Source organism: Cervus elaphus, chromosome 15, assembly GCF_910594005.1.
Source record: "Cervus elaphus chromosome 15, mCerEla1.1, whole genome shotgun sequence".
NCBI lineage: Eukaryota > Metazoa > Chordata > Mammalia > Artiodactyla > Cervidae > Cervus > Cervus elaphus.
This window is the reverse complement of record NC_057829.1, coordinates 35,549,265-35,568,913: the sequence shown is the minus strand read 5'-3', so window position 1 is coordinate 35,568,913 and position 19,649 is coordinate 35,549,265. Positions and strand designations below refer to the sequence as shown.

Genomic DNA, 19,649 nt, shown 5'->3' with positions numbered 1-19,649 from the left:
TCAAAGGTGATCACTGCTTTCAAAACACCTGAGATAGAGTGGTTATTGCATTCCTTCCTCCCTCCCTCCCTCTTTCTTTCTTTTATTCTCCCTTCCTTTCTTGTCTAAGATTATTCTTGTCCAGATTCATTAGTAAATTGGAACATTAGAGAGTGGAGAAACTCATTCACTTGCCCATGGAGGGCCAGCTGTGTCCACACTGTGACTGAGCCATACTTTTTGAGGAGCTAGAGAAACTTGTCCTCTTGTGGGAGGACAGACATATGCATACACAGTGCTCAGGTAGTGTGACATGCTGTGTGAGCTGCTTGGGGAAGGAGGACCATCTTTGCATTGCCTGGGAGACAGTTGTATGAGCCACAGCAGGGAGAAATGAGAGAGGAGTGATGCCTTGCAGGTGAGGAAGTATTTTCCAAGCTGAGGGAGAGTGAGGGGGCCATCATATGCAAAAGTCATGGAGATGGAAACATGCAAGGTGTGAGCAGAAGGATGGCAAGATCTTCTGTGTAGTTAAAGCCCAGGAGCCAGAAGGGATATCTGGAAGTGAGCCTGGAGAGAAAAGTGGAGCCAAAGCATGAGGAACTTGATATGCTATTCTTGAAAGGTTGGATTTTTTTTTTTTTATTCTTTGGCCTTGAGATATTTGGAATTTTAAAAAATTTGAGGTGGACGATGGTGATATTTTCAAGAAATAACTCATGGCTTGCAACGAACATCTTAATAAATCATGTAGGGTAACAGCTCTGGAATCAAGAGTTGGGTATGATTCCCTCTCCATCATGCACAACCTGTGTGATCCTGGGCTGTTTGCTTACACTCTTTGTGCCTGGTCATCCTCATCTGCACAGTGGGGCTAAGGATACCATGTTTAGGTATGCTGTGAGGATTTAGTAAGACATGCATCTCTTGTCATATGGACATCCATATGTCATATGGACAATAATGAAAGTAACCCTCCTCTGACTCTTGGACTCCAGGGTCCTTCAGGATTTGGAAACTGTTCTAGTCGTGGCAACTTTTGTGGAGCCATTTTGGAAACTGCTAGAAGCATCCCGGAGCCAGCTTGCTTGTGCCCTGATGTGCTGATGGCAGGTGCCCATGACTGGTGACAGAAGGTAATGCTTTGTTGGCCTCACTGGACTCAGCTTTCACTGTACCTTCATTGAAAATTTCCTGCACTAATGCAAAACATTTGTCTTTTAGAAGTTTTTATTTAGCAATTAGAAATGGAGTCAACGTATCTTCAAAAGATTCTTGGGACATGTCTAACTGAAGGTCTTGCGGAAGTGGCAAGGATGCGTCCAGTGGATCCAATAGAATATTTAGCACTGTGGATTTACAAGTATAAGAAAAATGTGACCATGGAGAAACAGGTAAATATGGATATAGTTTTAAAAATTCATTATTTATCAAAGAATAGTTGCTTTACAATATTATATTAGTTTTAGGTGTATAGTAAAGTGACTCAGATCTATGTATGTATTATATACATATATATTTTTTAGATTCTTTTTCCATATAAATTATTACAAAATAGTATAGTTCTCTGTGCTGTACAGTAGGTCCTTTTTTACTAATATATAGTAGGGTGTATGCATTACTTCCAAATTCCTAATTTATCCCTCCGCTCTCCCCAAACCTTTCTCTTTTGGTAACCATAGCTTTGTTTTCTATGTCTTTGAGTCTGTTCCTGTTTTATAAAGAAGTTCGTGTGTATCATGTTTTAGATTTCACATATAAGCGATATTGTATAACATTTGTCTTTGTTACTTACTTTGTTACTTACTTTGTGACTTACTTCACTTAGTATTATAATCTCTAGGTCCATCCGTGTTGCTGCAAACGGACTTCTTTCTTGTGCTAAAGAGTATTCCTTTGCATATATGCACCACATTTTCTCTATCCATTTAACTATCGCTGGACTTTTAGGCTGTTTCCATGTCTTGACTATTGTAAACAGTGCTTAAGTGAACACTGGGATGCATGTATCTGTCTCTTTTTGAATTAGAGTTTTCTCCAGATATATGCCCAGGAGTAGAATTGAAGGATTATGTGGGTTCTATTTTTCATGTTTTGAGGAACCTCCATACTTTTCTTCATGGTGATTGTACCAATTTACATTCCCACCAACAGTGTAGGGAAGGGTTCCTTTTACTCCATACCACCTCCAACATTTATTATTTGTAGACTTTTTGATGCTGGCCATTCTGACTGGTGTGAGGTGATAACCTCATTGTAGTTTTGTTTTGCATTTCTCTAACAGTGATGTTTAACTTAGCATCTTTTCATGTGTCTTTTGGCCATCTGTGGGTCTTCTTTGAAGATAAGTCTGTTTAGAATTTCTGCCCATTTTTTGATTGAGTTGTTTGTTTTGTTTTTTCTTTTCATTTATTTTTGTTAGTTGGAAGCTAATTACTTTACAATATTGTAGTGGTTTTTGCCATATGTTGTATTTGTTTGTTTTGATATTCAGCTATATGAGCTGCTTGTATATTTTGGAGATTAATTTCCTTGTCGGCTGCATCATTTGCAAATATTTTTTTCCCATTCTGTAGGCTGTCTTTTAATTTTGTTTATGGTTTCCTTCGCTGTGCAAAAGCTTTTAAGTTTAATTAGGTCCCATTTGCTTATTTTTATTTCCATTACTCTAGGAGATGGATCAAAAAAGATATCACTGCAATTTAGGTCAAAGTGTGTCCTGCCTCTGTTTTGTTCTAGGAGTTTTATAGTATCCAGTCTTACATTTAGGACTTTAATCCCTTTGGGGTTTATTTTTGTGTAGGGTACTGGAGAATGTTCTGATTTCATCCTTTTACATGTAATTGTCCAGTTTTCACAGCATCATTTATTGAAGAGACTGTCTTTTCTCCATTGTATATTCTTTCCTCTTTTGTCATAGATTAATTGACCAAAGATGCTTGGGTTTATTTCTGGGCTTTTTATCCTGTTCCATTTTGGATCTTCTGTTATAAAATTATATGAGTGAAATAATTGGCCCAGTATCTTTGCTTTTTAACAGAAGTTCAATATTATCATTTCTTTCTATTATAAAAATAGTATGTTTATTATACAAAACTTGGACAACATGAAAAAGTAGAAGAAAACAAAGACCTCTATTTAGATTTTTAGGTATTTTTAGTTAGTCTATAATCTTTTTTATACATACTTGTCTGGAGTTTTGGTTTTTTTTACACAATTGTGACCACATTCAATGTGTAATTTTAACTTTATGCTCTTGTTGAAATAATACCCACATTTCCCCCAATTATTATATAGTTTCCTAATGGATAGACTGTAGTTTGCTTTCCTTTCCCTATTGGTGGTGGTTAAGATGCTTTCAAGATTGTGATTTACAAATTGTTTTATCTGTCATTAGTAATGTGATGTTTTTCTTTAAATCATGCGAGAGACAAGAGGAAATGGTCCAACTGGAGCATGAAAGAGAAGTAGCTTTGATGGAGCAGGAGATGATGGAGAGACTTAAAGCAGAGCAGCTTCTCTTCCAGCAGGTGAGACCAGAGAGTTCAGTGGTGCCTAGAGCCCCAGGGTGGCACCCTTGGTGCGGTACCCCCACACCAAGGTGCAGAAAACTCCTCACCTCTGGTTGCTTAGATGTGGCTTCCTTATATCTTCAGTGTTATGTCTGTTATGTGGTTTCTTTTGTTTAATACTTATTTTTATTTATCTTACTTGGCTGCACTAGGTCTTAGTTGCTGGCATGGGGGATCTTCATTGGAGACATGCGGGATCTAGTTCTTATATGGGGAGCGTGGAGTCTTAGCTACTGGACCACCAGGGAAGTCCCTGTATGTAGCTTCCTTACTGGGAAAGAAGCAGTGTGAAGTAGGAGGAAAACCCAGAGAGTCTGCTATCATAGAAGCCAAGGGGATAGCACCTCAGTGAGACCTGAGTGGTCCATCATGTCTGTGGTTGGTCAGGTGAGAACAGAATTGCCAAGTGCTCACTTAAGGCCACTGGTGACCTAGGTGGGCGCAGCTGTGTGGGGTGGGGTAAAGCAGGGGAGATGGAGATGGTGAGTAGATGTAATGCTTTCAAGGAGATTTTCAGGGAAGGGGTTTTCTTTTGTTTGTTTGTTTTAAGGAACAGAGTGGAAGGGGAGTGGTTGATATAAAGAAATGAAGGGGATCGTTAACTAGGGTCAGCTTTTCTTGGAGACCAGAGGAAACTCTCTGGAATGAAGATTAGGCAGGTGAAAGTATCCTTTGATTCAAGGGAAGAGGAGAAGACGGCATTAAATACATGTGGTGTGTAGGTTTTGTGGAGCAAAGATGAAAGCAGTTTCTGTGTGACTGTCTTTTTTATAAAGCAGGGACCAAGATCATCTACCCAGAATGAGGTGATAAGGTAGGAGGTGACGGGAGAGTGGTGAAGGTTTGAAATGGTGACTTTGGAGAATTAGAGTTGACCAAGGAAACTTGGCATCCCTTGGTAGCACTGAATTCCCTGAGTCCAAGCAGTCATAATGGGGCCTTTTGGCTTGATTTTGTTATTATGTGATTTTCTCCACTTAGACCTAGGTATACTGATAAAGATGTGAAGGAGACAGACAGATTGAAGTGAGTTTGGGTTAGCAGGATTGGGGAGCTAAGGATGTTGGTGTGAGAATGGTTGAAGAGGTGGGTCATGGACTATAAACTAGATAGGGGAAAGTCCTAGAGTGACTTCTGGACTAATTTAATTTATGGAGCACTTCTAAACCAAATTTGAGTCACCCTTATACTTCTACCATATAGTACCTAATTCTAGAGACTCAACTCCAGTTTACATATTTTAAGAAGGGATTATTTGGGTGTGTGGATAAAAAGGAAAATGTAGACATGGGAAATAACCTCTCTGTCTTGTCTCCCATCCTCAATACTTGGTAAAACATTCTAGGCACCTTAGATGGATATGGCTGTAGAGGCCTTTACTACTTCTGAGTCTTCATTTTTCAGTCATTGGGCTTATTTTTGTGGAGAGGTTGCAGAGTGTTGGATGTCAAATGCCCATCCAATTGGGTAAGTGTCTGCTGCAACTTTGAGTGAGAATCTGCCCTGCCTCTTCCAGCTCCTGGAGCTGCATCTGTCCCCTGTCTCTCTGAATAAAGGGAACTTCTTAGCAGTTCTCCTTCCCCAAGACAATTAGATCACAGCTGTGGAGGTACCCTAACTTTTGTTGACTAATCTTCTTTACATTACTTCAATAAATTTGACAATACTGGAAACTTTTCTCTGGCTGTATCAGGATGAAGCCACCTACTGTGTGTTTGGCGGGTGGAAGATACAGTGATATCCTGCAGAGGGCATGGTGGCTGGTTAAAGAAGTGGATTGGTGGGCAGAGAGAGATGAGAGGAGGAGAAGGGATGTGTGGAAAGATGGACCAGCAGAGAAGAACTTAAAATCGTGAGGCTAAGATGAAGAAAAATCAGAGAGGCTTTCTGTGCCCTTTGAGTCAAATGAACTGGAGGTCAGGACTCTGATCACTTGCCTTTTGGTTGCAAAAGCGTGTCCTCATAGTATAGCTGACTTGAAATTCTTTGAAATTTTAAAAACTCTTCAGCAAGCCCAGGTCCTTGTGAACAGGGAAACATTTTTATTGGTGTTTTTTACCTAAGAACTCATTTTGGAAGTAGTAGCTTTTATGTTTGTTTGAATGTTTTTCTAATGCTATTGGTCACATGTGAAGAAAGCAGTTGAGTTTCAAACATTTCCTAAAAATGTTAAGAAACTGGTTATGTTGACCAGTGTGGTTGGTATTTAACAACTGCATTTTGCATTATTATTGACCGATTAGAGTTATTTCACTTTGTTTACTGATGTCTGAAATGATTGAATGATAACATTCCTGCATTTCAGCTAGCTAGCCCATCACTTTTATTTTAGTGGGGATGACATAAGAATACAAAGAAATTAACAGCCCTTTGTGAATAACTATTAATCACTGTTTATTATCTCTTTGTAAAAAATATAGTTTTAAAATGCTCTTAATGGAATGAGCTTCTATTATCCTGTTTATGGGGTGGCACTGGACTGATGGTAAGAAATTACTTTCTGGTGAGGTTAACAACCTCTTCCTGTAAAGGTGGATATTTTGTGATTTTCAGGCCAAGAGGCAAAACTGAGGATATTGTGTGGGGATTATGGTATATTATGTAGCCATAGCAAGAGAGAAATTTCTACAAATGTTTTATCGATGAAATAAAAAATTAAAAAAACTATAATTTCTTTCCGTAATGTAGGCTTACTATTGAGAAGAATTACACTCCCCCTTGAAAGCTAAAAGTTCACTTAGTTGGACTTCAAAGATAATGTTCCCTCTCATCAAAATGGATGGAAATGTTTCTGTTAATGCTGATCTGTAATGAAATTTTATGTATTTCATCTATGAAAATGTTTTTTCACTCACAGGTCCTACCAACTGTTGATAATTAGTCCTTGTGCCTACAATATTCAGTGTATTGATCTCTTGGAAGGCACTTGTAGAAGACTGCTCAATTTTTCTCTTCATATTTGTCTTTTAGCGCGTCTCCACCTGGTAGATTAATCCCTTCCAGTTGATGGTTGGTGAAAGCTTCTCAGTTACACAGTTTTGAAATCCATTGTAAATGGATTTTAAAATGTGGGAATTTCCTTTGCACTTACATCAGGCCTAAACACACTCTGAAACTATAGTTTGAACTTGGAAAATGTATCTGGCACAAATTTGTATGGGAATAGAAATCTGTTTTCTGAGACAAAGGATTAATCTCAAAAATATACAAGCAACTCCTGCAGCTCAATTCCAGAAAAATAAATGACCCAATCAAAAAATGGGCCAAAGATCTAAACAGACATTTCTCCAAAGAAGACATACAGATGGCTAAGAAACACATGAAAAGATGCTCAACATCACTCATTATCAGAGAAATGCAAATCAAAACCTCAATGAGGTACCATTACACGCCAGTCAGGATGGCTGCTATCCAAAAGTCTACAAGCAATAAATGCTGGAGAGGGTGTGGAGAAAAGGGAACCCTCTTACAATATTGGTGGGAATGCAAACTAGTACAGCCGCTATGGAGAACAGTGTGGAGATTCCTTAAAAAACTGGAAATAAAACTGCCATATGACCCAGCAATCCCACTCCTGGGCATACACACCAAGGAAACCAGATCTGAAAGAGACACGTGTACCCCAATGTTCATCGCAGCACTGTTTATAATAGCCAGGACATGGAAACAACCTAGATGTCCATCAGCAGACAAATGGATAAGAAAGCTGTGGAATATTACTCAGCCATTAAAAAGAATTCATTTGAATCAGTTCTAATGAGATGGATGAAACTGGAGCCCATTATACAGAGTGAAGTAAGTCAGAAAGATAAAGACCAATACAGTATACTAACACATATATATGGAATTTAAAAAGATGGTAACGATAACCCTATATGCAAAACAGAAAAAGAAACACAGATGTACAGAACAGACTTTTAGACTCTGTGGGAGAAGGCGAGGGTGGGATGTTCAGAGAGAACAGCATTGAAACAAGTATACTATCAAGGGTGAAACAGATCATCAGCTCAGGTTGGATGCATGAGACGGGTGCTCAGGGCTGGTGCACTGGGAAGACCCAGAGGGATGGGATGGAGAGGGAGGCGGGAGGGGGGATCGGGATGGGGAACACATGTAAATCCATGACTGATTCATGTCAATGTATGGCAAAAACCACTACAATATTATAAAGTAAGTAGCCTCCAATGAATAAAAATAAATGGAAAGAAAAAAAAAAAGAAATCTGGTTTCTGACAGCACTGGGAGTGTATACAGCAGCTTGACGTGATTCAGACGGTATTAGCTGTTGTTGAAATGATTCTACTGAGGTGTTAAGGTTTACATATAAGTGCTATTTTGCCTTATACTTTTAGATTGAATTGATTAAAAATTGTTTAGTCTACAGCAGAAGCTAATTTCCAAAGTTATTTAATGTTTGATAATTGTGGTTGAAAATGGTCTTCTCATTCAGAAATACCTCAGTCTTGTCCCTGAACTCAAAAATTCACAACAAAACTGTTAGGCATGAAACTATCGAGTGGTAGAGCAAGTCAAGATATATTCAACTTCTATTTCTTTTTTTTTTTTTTTAATATATGGTCTTTGTAAAATTATTTATTTATTTATTTGACTGTGCTGGGTCTTAATTGTGGTGTGCAGGATTTTCTATGTTGCGGCATGCAGGATCTTTAGCTGAGGTTTGTGAATTCTGTTAGTTGTGGCATGTGACCTGGAGTTCTCTGACCAGGAATTGACCCAAGCCCTGTATTGGGAGCATGGAGTCTTAGCCACTGAACCACCAGGGAAGTCCCCAGCTTCTATTTCTTATGAAAATTCATAGAGCAGATGATGGTTAAATTCATAAGGGTAAATGAAGGTCTCTGTTGACACTGTTACTGATCCAAACTCAAGTTTGTTCATCCAGTGCACAGTAAAGCCAAATCTGTTATCGCTGGGTTGTGGTGAAGGCAAGTACAGAGTTTACTGCAGGGTAACAAGCAAGGGAGCAGGAGACAAACTGCATATCCACTAAAACTTAGTGTTTGAATGAGCGATTTTCTTAAAGGGGGAAAGTAAAGAGGCTGGGATTAATCTTGTGACATTTCTGTAACATTTTCTGTTTTTTAAATTGAAGTATAGTTGATTTATAATACTGTGTTAGTCTCATGTGTATAGCAAAGTGATTTGGTATTTTTTATATATATATATCGATAGATACTTTTTTCTGTTTCATTATAGTTTATTACAAGGCATTAAATATAGTTCTCTGTGGTATACAGTATCCTTGTTTATTTTATATATGGCAGTGTACATCTGTTAACCCCTGCTCCAGTTCCCCCTACCTTTGTTAATGATAAGTTTGATTTCTATCTCTGTGAGTTTGTTTCTGTTTTGTATGTTAAGTTCATTTATACTGTTTTTCAGTTTCCATGTACAAGTGTGGTATATGATATTTGTCTTCCTCTGTCTGATTTATACTTAGTATGATAATCTCTAGAACTATCCATGTTGCTTCAATACTTCTGTGATATTTCTTAATCATTGCTTTTTTTCCGTCAGCAATTGATTTTTCAGTCGTTTTGAACTCAGCATTGACTCCTTTGGAAGTCAGGGTGTCGCCCATTTACAGTTCTCTGGCCAGGTGGTCCATGGCCCAGTGGGTCAGTTAGCTCATCTTGTCCTAGAGAAATGATCTGAATTTGTACATTAATGATAAAATAGCAATTTTAGTGCATTAATGATGTTACCGACAATAGCAATTTTAGTCATCTGACTCTGGTTGATTACAGTGTTCAGTCAGCACAGAATTGAGGTCAGAGAGGACAACAAAGGGAATAAAGTTTTGGATAGAGAGATTAATCATAAACTCGGTATGGGAACTCAACTTTAGGGGGTCTCAGTTTCAACACTGCTGGCTCAGTAACATGTGATCAGTTCAGTTCAGTTGCTCAGCCGTGTCCGACCGTTTGCGACCCCATGGACTGCAGCACGCCAGGCTTCCCTGTCAATCACCAACTCCCAGAGCTTACTCAGACTCATGTCCATCAAGTTGGTGATGCCATCCAACCATCTCATCCTTTGTCGTCCCCTTCTCCTCCTGCCTTCAATCTTTCCCAGCATCAGGGTCTTTTCCAGTGAGTCAGTTCTTCGCATCAGGTGGCCAAAGTATTGGAGTTTCAGCTTCAGCATCAGTCCTTCCAATGAATATTCAGGACTGATTTCCTTTAAGATTGACGGGTTTGATCTCCTTGCTGTCCAAGGGACTCTCAAGCGTCTTCTCCAACACCACAGTTCAAAAGCATAAATATTTTGATGCTCTTTAAGAATTTTCCATAGTTTGTTGTGAAACACACAGTCAAAGGCTTTGGTATAGTCAATAAAGCAGAAGTAGATGTTTTTCTGGAACTCTTTTGCTTTTTTGATGATCCAACGGATCTGGCAATTTGGTTCTTCTGCCTTTTCTAAATCCAGCTTGAACATCTGGAAGTTCATCTGGAACTCTAACACATGATAGAGTCAAATATTTCCTGCAGAGCAGCTACTATTGAATCATACAGTGAAAACTCATAGACTTTAAACACTATGTTTTCACAAACTTTGTAAATTTGTCCAATTAGGCCTTTTTCTGTTCCACACACACTTTTTTGGCAGGTTGTTACACATCTTAGCAGATTTCATATCTGGTTGTACTGAATTAATGTTCTTCAGTGTCTGAAGATGTTCTTGCCTATAGTGCTATTCTGTGAAGATTGTTCATGGTGGTTGATTTTTCAGTCACTGCAAACTCAGCATCAACTCCTTTGATAAAAAACAGCTAAGCAGTGCTGAGGGGATTTGTCTACTCATCAAGGGCAAGGAAGATCAGTATTTCCCTTGTCTTTAATTGGCCATTGAAGTTGTTCCTCATGTCATCCACTCTGAGCAACTGTTCTCACCAAAAGGCTAATAATCTTAATTTTTTTTTAGACACTGAAATCAAACTTGTTTTAATTAAATCACCATTGATAAATGTGTTTCTTTGGTTGGCTACCAGATGAGCCACTTGGTAACTTACTTACATTGCAGCCTCCTTTTCACTTTTAATTTTTGTGAAGAAATTCTGTTCTGGTGAAATAATTTTGTTTTAAATTATCTAATATTTCCGACCTTTGTGTTCATGCGAGTTGAGACCATTGTGATGAGTGCTTACTCTGATAATATTGACATTTACTGTATTCTTTTAGTACAGTGTCATTGAATGAGAAACACCATCCTTTGCTGTTGAATAATTTGATAATAAAATAACCCACAGTCTGCTTTGTCTTAAAAGAGCAGCATTCAACATTCACTTCTTTTCTTGATGGATAATGCACTGGTTAAAAAAATATCCCGGTGTAGTGATACTATGGCACTCCAAACACTGTGAGTTCTGATGGTATCAGTGAACTTGTATGTACTGTGCTGAGCAGAAGTGCAGGGCAGTGAGAGCACCACCTGCTGCCTCTGTTGCAAATACTTGGCTCTGCTGTCGTGGGGCAGAAGCAGTCACAGTAAATAAGTGAGTGAGCGTGAGCACGGCAGTGTTTCAAGAGAGTTTTATTTATAGACACTGACATTTGGACTTCATATAACTTTCATGTGAAATAAAATATTATTCATTTGGTATTATTCAACCATAAAAATGTATAAAAACCTTTCTTCACTTGTGGACTATAGAAAAACAGGAGTTGGGTCAGGCTTGGCCAGAGGAATTTAGTCTGTGGACTTCTGTTCTCCTGGAGCTAGGATATATGTTGAGATGGGACCAAATACGTAGTTGATTATATCTGGGTTCAGGTAATATACTTAAAAATGTTCTCATCTACTGTTTTACAACCAGAGTTTGGCTATTTGAAGATCTATCAGTTCTTAAAGAAATTTTATTTGAGACAAATCACTGCAGTCTCATTTGTGGCTTCTAGAAGAATCGGGAAAATGATTTAATTTTGTACAAATACTGCTTTTCTAAAATTAGCAACTAAGGAAGCTTCCTTTTAAATTTTGTACTTCATGAAATATTTGTAAAAGCTAAAGTACTGGGAGGCTGTGACCATTTATTCTCTTAAGTTTCTGAAATTTAGGTGAGTGTAACCTTAATTATCCTGGGATACTTCAGAGTAATCGAGTGAATTCCTTGCAATAAACTCTAATATGACTTATTTATATCTGAATATTCAGCAACAGCTGGAATTCCAACTGGAGTTGGAAGAGCAAGAAAAAGAGAGACAGAGAATAGAAGAACTGCAGAGAGCTCAAGAACAATTTGAGAAGGTAAATTTAAGTTTTATAAATGTTTGTTTTATTGAAAACCTCTTAGAATCCTCACTGTTACTTCCAGTTGTTATAGCAGGGGATTCACAGTCTAAAGACCTGCCACATATTATTTGTGTGACTTAAGCAAGTCCTATAACCCTTTTCAGTTTCAGTTTACCTTTTAGAAAAATAGGGATAACAGTATAATGTTATTGGCAATATCTCACTGGGCTGTTGTAAGGATCAAATAAGATTGTGTATGTGAAACTGCTTTCTGAGCAGTGGTGTTCTCTAACATTGATATGGTCAACATTTTTAGTCAAGAGATAGTGGTTCCTAATTATGATAGCTGATACTGAAGGCAAAATTCTTTAGTATTGGAGGTATTCTGATCTCTGAGACAATAGTCTGTCTCTTTTCTTCACACTGGATGTATTATCAACAATAACTTACATTTTAAAATGTGTTCTTATTTGGATTTTTCATGTCTTTAAATTTTTCAGTAACTTATGTCAAAAAAGTCCATCTCCCTTGACTGTGTCTGTTTTATGTCAAGCCACCTGCTTGGTCAATGTTTCCTTGTGTCCAAAAAGTATATGTTGTATAGACCAAACTTCTGCATGACTGAGTTATCCTTTTCAACTGGATATTTCTTATCATATACTTACAACTATCAATTGTTACTTAAATGTTATTCCTCTACTTAGTCCATGATTAAAATTTAAAAAATTTAAAATTGAAGCAGGTTTTGTAGAGTATATTTATTAATGGCTTAGATGAGAGCATCATTGTTTAAAACGATTTGAAAAAATAAGTTAAAGGGTAAATTAAATTTTTTTAAAAAATGAGATTTAATTAATTTACCATTTTTTCCTATCAATTTACAATGCTTATCATTCTATAATGAATAAGAATTGTTCTTTACAAAGTGAAATCATTTAGTCCTATTGTAGTCTAAGTGTTGGAAGACTACTTTTGTGAGTCAAAAAGATGAGCTTTTAAAAGGATAAAATCAAATACCTATACAGAGTTTTAAAAAACACAGATGCTGATGTTATCTTTGTCTGAATGAGGGTAGGGCACATGGATATCCATGCATGCACACACACATGTAAATGCACACACCCTTCCACTTCAGTTAAGATTCAGTGATTGCAAATAAAAGAAGAAAACTCAGAATACATCAAGAAGATAGTGATCAAAATGATAAAAGAATTGAAAATGTGTTTCATTGAGATGCCCTGACAGTTATATCTGAGTGATATAGAAAGTCTGTGATTTATAGGAGGGATTGGCTCTAAAGGGTCCCCATTCATGTTACTTACCTTCTGGGCTGAGTGTCCAGAGCTGCAGTAACATTAATAATCCATATTCCTACTGGCTTATCTCCCCTTTCTTTCCTGCAACATAGTGCCTTGCTCAGAGGCAGATTCATCCAGGTCTTTTCGTCTTGGCCTTCTTGTGGCTTCAGAGACATGACTTAAACTATCATTTGCAAAAGGAAATTTATTGGAAGGCTCCTGGGTTGAAGCAAGTGTTTTACAACTAAACTGTGAAGGGCTTTGGTTGAGTTGGGTCTTCTAGACCTCTGGGAGCAAGAGAATCAGTGCTGCCAGAGCTCACACCTCTGCTATTGTCTCTCACTGTGGCCTGGTTTGCTGCACATGGATGAGGATCGTCATGGTCCTTAATGGTTCCTGGGTCTCATAATGCTGTGGCTCCTACCATTGGAAAGGAATGGATTCCTTTCTTTCAGGTTTCAGTTAAGAAAAGAATCTTGGGAAGGATTCTGACTGGATGAGTTTGTGTCAAGTATCCATCCCTTGGTTGGGGAACAGAGTCCTGTGAGAACATGGATTTTTCCATCAGAACCACGAAGTTGTGCGATAAGATGTGTGCAGGAGAAGGGAGTGATCTGGAGAAAAGCATATAGTGCTAAGTTGCTTCAGTGTGTCTGACTCTTTGCGACCCTATGGACTGTAGCCCACAAGGCTCCTCTGTCCATGGGGATTATCCCAGCAAGAATACTGAAGTGGGTTTCCATGCCTTCCTCCAGGGGATCTTCCCAACCCAGGGATCAAACACATGTCTCTTATATCTCCTGCATTGGCAGGTTGGGTTTTTTACCACTAGCACCACCTGGGAAGCCCATATGTATCATTCAGTTTAGTTCAGTTGCTCAGTCTTGTCCAATTCTTTGCAACCCCATGGACTGCAGCACGCCAGGCTTCCATGTCCATCACCAACTCCCAGAGCTTGCTCAAACTCATGTCCATCGAGTTGGTGATGCCATCCAACCATCTCATCCTCTGTCGTCCCCTTCTCCTCCCACCTTCAATCTTTCCCACATCAGGGTCTTTTCCAGCGAGTCAGTTCTTTGCATCAGGTGGCCAGAGTATTGGAGTTTCAGCTTTAGCATCAGTCCTTCCAATGAATATTCAGGCCTGATTTCCTTTAGGATTGACTACTTGGATCTCCTTGCAGTCCAAGGGACTCTCATGTACCATATGTGTCCCTAATCATCAGGGCCATTATATAAAAAGTCACGAGATGACTCACCTTTGGGCAGCTGAAGTGAATCAGCTCAAGAGCAGTTAAGTCAGCTTGCTGCCTTAGAATGAAAAGATAGAGGCCACAGCGAGGTTTGGTTTGATTAGAAGATTCTGTGTTTTCACATTCAGAAAGCAGTCTCCTATGTGTTCAGAGTGCTTTATAGAGGGCATTGCCCAGGTGCTATGGAGAGGTCACATGTATTAGGTAGTGCCTTGGGCCAGACTAATTACTTTAGAAATATTTGCTTCTTTTTCACTATGTATAAAATTCTACTTAACTGAAAGTTATTTCAAAATCTTTTATTTTAAGAGTTTATTAAAATTTTTATTTTGTCACTTTTCACTTTTGTTAGTAATCTGTCTTCAGGTTTAGTGTTTCAGCCTATTTCATTTTTTAAAACATTCTATTTAATTATAAACAAAATATGGTAGTCACCTATTAATAGAGAATTAAGTGAGACTGTATCTGTAGTTTTGTATTCAGATTTCTCCTTTAAGAAGGACAGCATTTTTGCGGTTAAATGGGTCATAATGTAAAAATAAAATGCTTAAAAATTAAACATGGGATCAAAATGAAAGGCATATGCAAAGTATTTTTCTTCATTTTTATATATTATAGGAGTTGAGAATGAGCATGGAAAATATGGCTAAGGGTGAAGATACTTTACATGGAGAGGTGAGAGGAAAAAGTTACTCTGTTATGGGATACGAATAAGTATCCTGGAGTGTGATGCTTAATTTTGATGCATTAGTAGATATGTTTTAAAAACAATTTTATTATCTATGTTTGGCTGTGTTGGGTCCTCTTGCTGCACAAGGCTTTTCTCTAGTTGCAGTGAGTGGGTGCTATTGTCTAGTTGAGGTACTCGGGCTTCTCACTGTGGTGGCTTCTCTTGTTGCGGAGCACAAGCTCTAGGGCACATGGGCTCTGTAGTTGCAGCTCCCAGACTCTAGAGCACAGGCTCAATAGCTGTGGCACACAGGCTGCTCCTGCAGCATGTTGGATCCTCCCGAACCCATGTCTCTTGCATTGGTAGGCAAATTCTTTAACACTGAGCCACCGGGGAATCTCAGTAGCTAAAGTTTTAATATGGAGATTATCAAAACTGATAGTTCAAATACATAATCTAGTAATAACAAGTCACAAATAGGGTATACTTTTTTTTTCCATTTATTTTTATTAGTTGGAGGCTAATTACTTTACAATATTGTAGTGGATTTTGCCATACATTGACATGAATTAGCCGTGGATTTACATGTATTCCCCATCCCGATCCCCCCCTCCCACCTCCCTCTCCACCCGATCCCTCTGGGTCTTCCCAGTGCACCAGCCCCGAGCACTTGTCTCATGCATCCAACCTGGGCTGGTGATCTGTTTCATAAATAGGGTATACTTTAAAGCCAATCCTCAAAGTGGGTAAAACTGGGATATTCAGTTCGTTTTTGTATTTTTAAAAACCAGAATATTATGAGATTATTGACCATATGATTACATGCAGTGATATGTTTTAAATTTCTGATGTATTTTTTAAAAAACACGTTTTAGCATTTGTTTTTAGAATTCTCTTGTCATTAACAGGTATTGGTTCATTCCATTAACTGACAATGTTGAATTTTGATGTTATAATTCAGAAATGTCTTAGCAGAACTGAAAGCAAATTAATGTATTAATGTCAAAGTCATTTGAAAGTGAAAATGAATTATATGATTCATTTATGATCATATGACTATAGGATGGAGCCGACTCAGGCAAAACACTAGCTGAAATTAGTGATCGATACGGGGCACCAAACTTGAGCAGAGTGGAAGAACTCGACGAACCAATGCTCTCTGACGTAAGTATCCTTAGGAAAGTGTTTTGTGAAAAGCAGAGTTTCTTGTTTTACTTGGGAAAGCCTAGTGTCTCTCAGGCCAGGGTTGGATAGCAAAATCGGTCTTTTGCTTCACAGAAAGAAATCAGTTTTCTGGGTGCCAACATTTTTCGAACTGATGTTCTATGCAGTGTGCTGCTGGCCCCGAGAGTGAGGGCAGGCACTTGTCTGGCTCCACACAGAAGTGTTGGTGCCGATGGGGAGGTAGCTGGGTGTTAATGTGGAGTGAGCAGTATGCCCTCCTGTGCAGAGGGTCATATGGCTGATCGGAAGTGAGGCTTTGAAAATTTCAAAATCTCTTCAAAATGTGTATTTAAAATCATGTGGAAAAATACATAATCTTTAAATTTTGGGGGGCTGATATTTTGGTTCTCAGTAATAAACCATGGAGCCATGTAAATAACCTAATGGGAGTGCATGTTTTACAGTATTTATGTACGTTGGCTTATTTAATAATCATACAGTGTTTCCTGTGCACACATATTGTGCCCAGTGCTTTTATGGCCAAAACAGGCCGTTCTGACCTTGTCTGGGAAAGAAACAAACAACTGGACAAGCAAGTAATTGTCAGTGTTAGAGTGGCCAGGTAATTTGTCGTCCAAAGCAGCATGCTTTGAGAGCTAGAGGAGGAGCTGTTGATATCTGATGCCATCAGCAGCTATGACCCGGGACTGTCCTGAAAGAGGCTGCATTGAGTCACCTGCATCAGTGGGCACTGACAGAGTAGAACAGCTGCCTGGCTGAAGACCCTTGATCAGGGAAATCTTCATGGAGAAAGTCAGCCTTGTCACTCAGTGAGGGGGGTGGGAGTCTGGGAGCACAGAAAGTATCAAGACCCAGTTCAGGGTGAAGAGAGAGGGAATGGGAGGCAGGGAGAGATCAGAGCTGGGACAGTGGAGAAATCAGGGGCCAGAACACTAAAGGACCTGAATTTGTTCTCAGACATATGTATTTTATCCTAAAGGCAGTGGAGGTCAACGTGATCAGGGCTGTGTCTTAGGAAGGCCATCTGGCTATAGCGTGTAGAAGAAAATGGAGTGATAGATTTGAAAAGACCCACCAGGGGGGCTATTGTAATCTACGGAGAGATAGCATTGATGACCGAAAATAGTAAATGGTGTTTTAAGAGCTGTTCAGAAAGTGGAGCTGGGTGGATTTGGTTCTAATCAGTCAGTGGATATATTTTTATTAAATGGCTGCTGTGGTTCAGTACTATGCGGGGAGCTAGAAAATACCAGAGAGCAAAACAGATTGGGTTTCTGCCCTTTGGGATCCTTGGGCTGCTGGAGGAAAGGTCAGTGAGAGGACAGAGCAGGGAAACCTGACCTAGCCTGGGTGAGTCTGATGCAGGAAATGACATTTAAAGAATTAGCCTGAGATAAGTCTAGCAGATAGAGATAGCAAGATGCTTTCAAGGAACTAGAAGAGTCCAATATTTTGGTTTGAGTTGCATGGAGCAAGGGGAAGGAAGTGATTTGAAGGTTGGAGAGGGGGGTATAGGCCAGATCATACTGGGCTCTGTGTGTCATGTTAGGGATTTTGGACTTATGTGCAGTAGAAGTCATCAAAAAGGTTTATGTGAAAATTAGATAAGTGTTTTTAGAAGGTAGAGACAAGATCTGAGTGGGTGGGAGTGGGAAGAGCAGACAACTTAGGAAATTATCACAGTCATTCAGGTGCAAGGTGAACAGGATCAGGATGCACACAGTGCAGATGGGTACAGCTGAGTGGATTCACTATTAGCTGGGAGGATAAGGGGGAGAAAGAAATCAAGGATGAAGTCCAGATTTCTGCCTTGGACAACTGGACTCGTCACCATTTTTTGAACTTTACCATTGGTTGAATTGGGGAACATATGAATAGAAAGTAGGTTTTGTGAAAACAGTGGCTTCAATTGTGGACATGTTGAGTTTCAGGTCACTCTGAGATGTGTAGGTGGGTCTGGAGGACAGGAGAGAGGTCCAGGCAGGAGAGAGGAATTTAGTCATATATACTAAGTGAAGCTAGGAGAGTGAGTCAGATGCTCAAGAGAGAATGCAGAATATGAAGGAGGGGTCAGGGTGAAGTGTGTGTGTGTATGTGTGTGTGTTTAGTTGCTAAGTCATGTCCAATTCTTTTTTGACTTCATGGACTGTAGCCCACCAGGTGCCTCTGTCCAGGGGATTTCCCAAGCAAAAATACTGGAGTGGGTTGCCATTTCCTTCTCCAGGGGTTCTTCCCAACCCAGGGATCAAACTTGTATCTCTTGCATTGGCAGGTGGATTCTTTACCACTGAACCACCTGGGAAACCCTCTCAGGGTGAAACCATGAGAAATTTCAACATCTAAGGGATGGGTACAGGAACATACAAGAAAGATACAGACAACAATAAGAGAGAATAGCCAGAGAAGTAGAAGAAAGGATGGGTTAATAAATACATTGAGGATACAATTAAATTATTATTATGTTGAACTTGGATTTTATGTGAAATAATCTGAAACTATCAAAAAGCTTCATTTACATAGTCACATAGAAGTTACCTAAGCTCTAATTTTGTGTAGCTTGTACATTTCACAGTTCTAATTGTATTTAGTTAGTTCAGTCACTCAGTTGTGTCTGACTCTTTGTGACCCCATGGACAGCAGCATGCCAGGCTTCTGTGTCTCACCAACTCCCAGAGTTTGCTCAAACTCATGTCCATCGAGTCAGTGATGCCATCCAATCATCTCACCCACTGTTGTCCCTTCTCCTCTTGCCTTTAATCTTTTCCAGCTTCAGGATATTTTCTAATGAATCAATTCTTTGCATCAGGTGGCCAGAGTATTGGAGATTCAGCTTCAGCATCAGTCCTTCCAATGAATATTCAGGCCTGATCTCCTTTAGGATTGACTAGTTGGATCTCCTCACAGTCCAAGGGACTCTGAAGAGTCTTCTCCAACACCACAGTTCAAAAGCATCAATTCTTTGGCACTCAGCTTTCTTTATAGTCCAACTCTCACATCCATACATGACTACTGGAAAAACCATAGCTTTGACTAGATAGACCTTTGTTGACAAAATAATGTCTGTTTTTTAATATGCTGTCTAGGTTGGTCATAGCTTTTCTTCCAAGGAAAATTGTATTTCTAATTGTATTAATTAAAATTTCTAATTGTATTAAAGCACACTACAATTAATTTTAATACAAAAGCAAACACTTAATTGTATTAGTTAAAATTTATAATTGTACTAAAGAATATTTACTTTTTATTTTGTTTTTAGGTTGCATTAAACATTGATCAAGATTTGTAGGATCAACCAACCTAAGAACAATAAATTTTTCTTCTTGCTTCAAGTTTCAAAATAGGAGGTCCCCAGTTGTATTTTTTTTACCTCCAAACTTGTACTCTGTTTATCCTCCCTCTAACCACAGCTTTATAAATGAGTTTCAAGTGTGGCCTTAAAA

The 19,649-nt window shown here is 38.9% G+C and overlaps 1 protein-coding gene across 4 annotated transcripts in view; it reads left to right on the top strand.

Moving 5' to 3' along the window:
- Positions 1 to 19,649, top strand: part of DYDC1 (DPY30 domain containing 1) — a 22,247-nt gene extending 2,598 nt beyond the window's left edge. For 3 of the 4 annotated variants that reach the window (XM_043926124.1, XM_043926122.1, XM_043926123.1), the window contains exons 2-8: positions 978 to 1,115; positions 1,204 to 1,373; positions 3,408 to 3,509; positions 11,727 to 11,819; positions 14,973 to 15,029; positions 16,087 to 16,188; positions 19,466 to 19,649. In XM_043926124.1, the coding sequence (XP_043782059.1) occupies positions 1,227 to 1,373; positions 3,408 to 3,509; positions 11,727 to 11,819; positions 14,973 to 15,029; positions 16,087 to 16,188; positions 19,466 to 19,495 (531 nt within the window). In that variant the 5' untranslated portion in view covers positions 978 to 1,115; positions 1,204 to 1,226 and the 3' untranslated portion in view covers positions 19,496 to 19,649. The remainder of the gene's footprint in view (positions 1 to 977; positions 1,116 to 1,203; positions 1,374 to 3,407; positions 3,510 to 11,726; positions 11,820 to 14,972; positions 15,030 to 16,086; positions 16,189 to 19,465) is intronic. The other variant, XM_043926125.1, reaches the window with a different exon arrangement.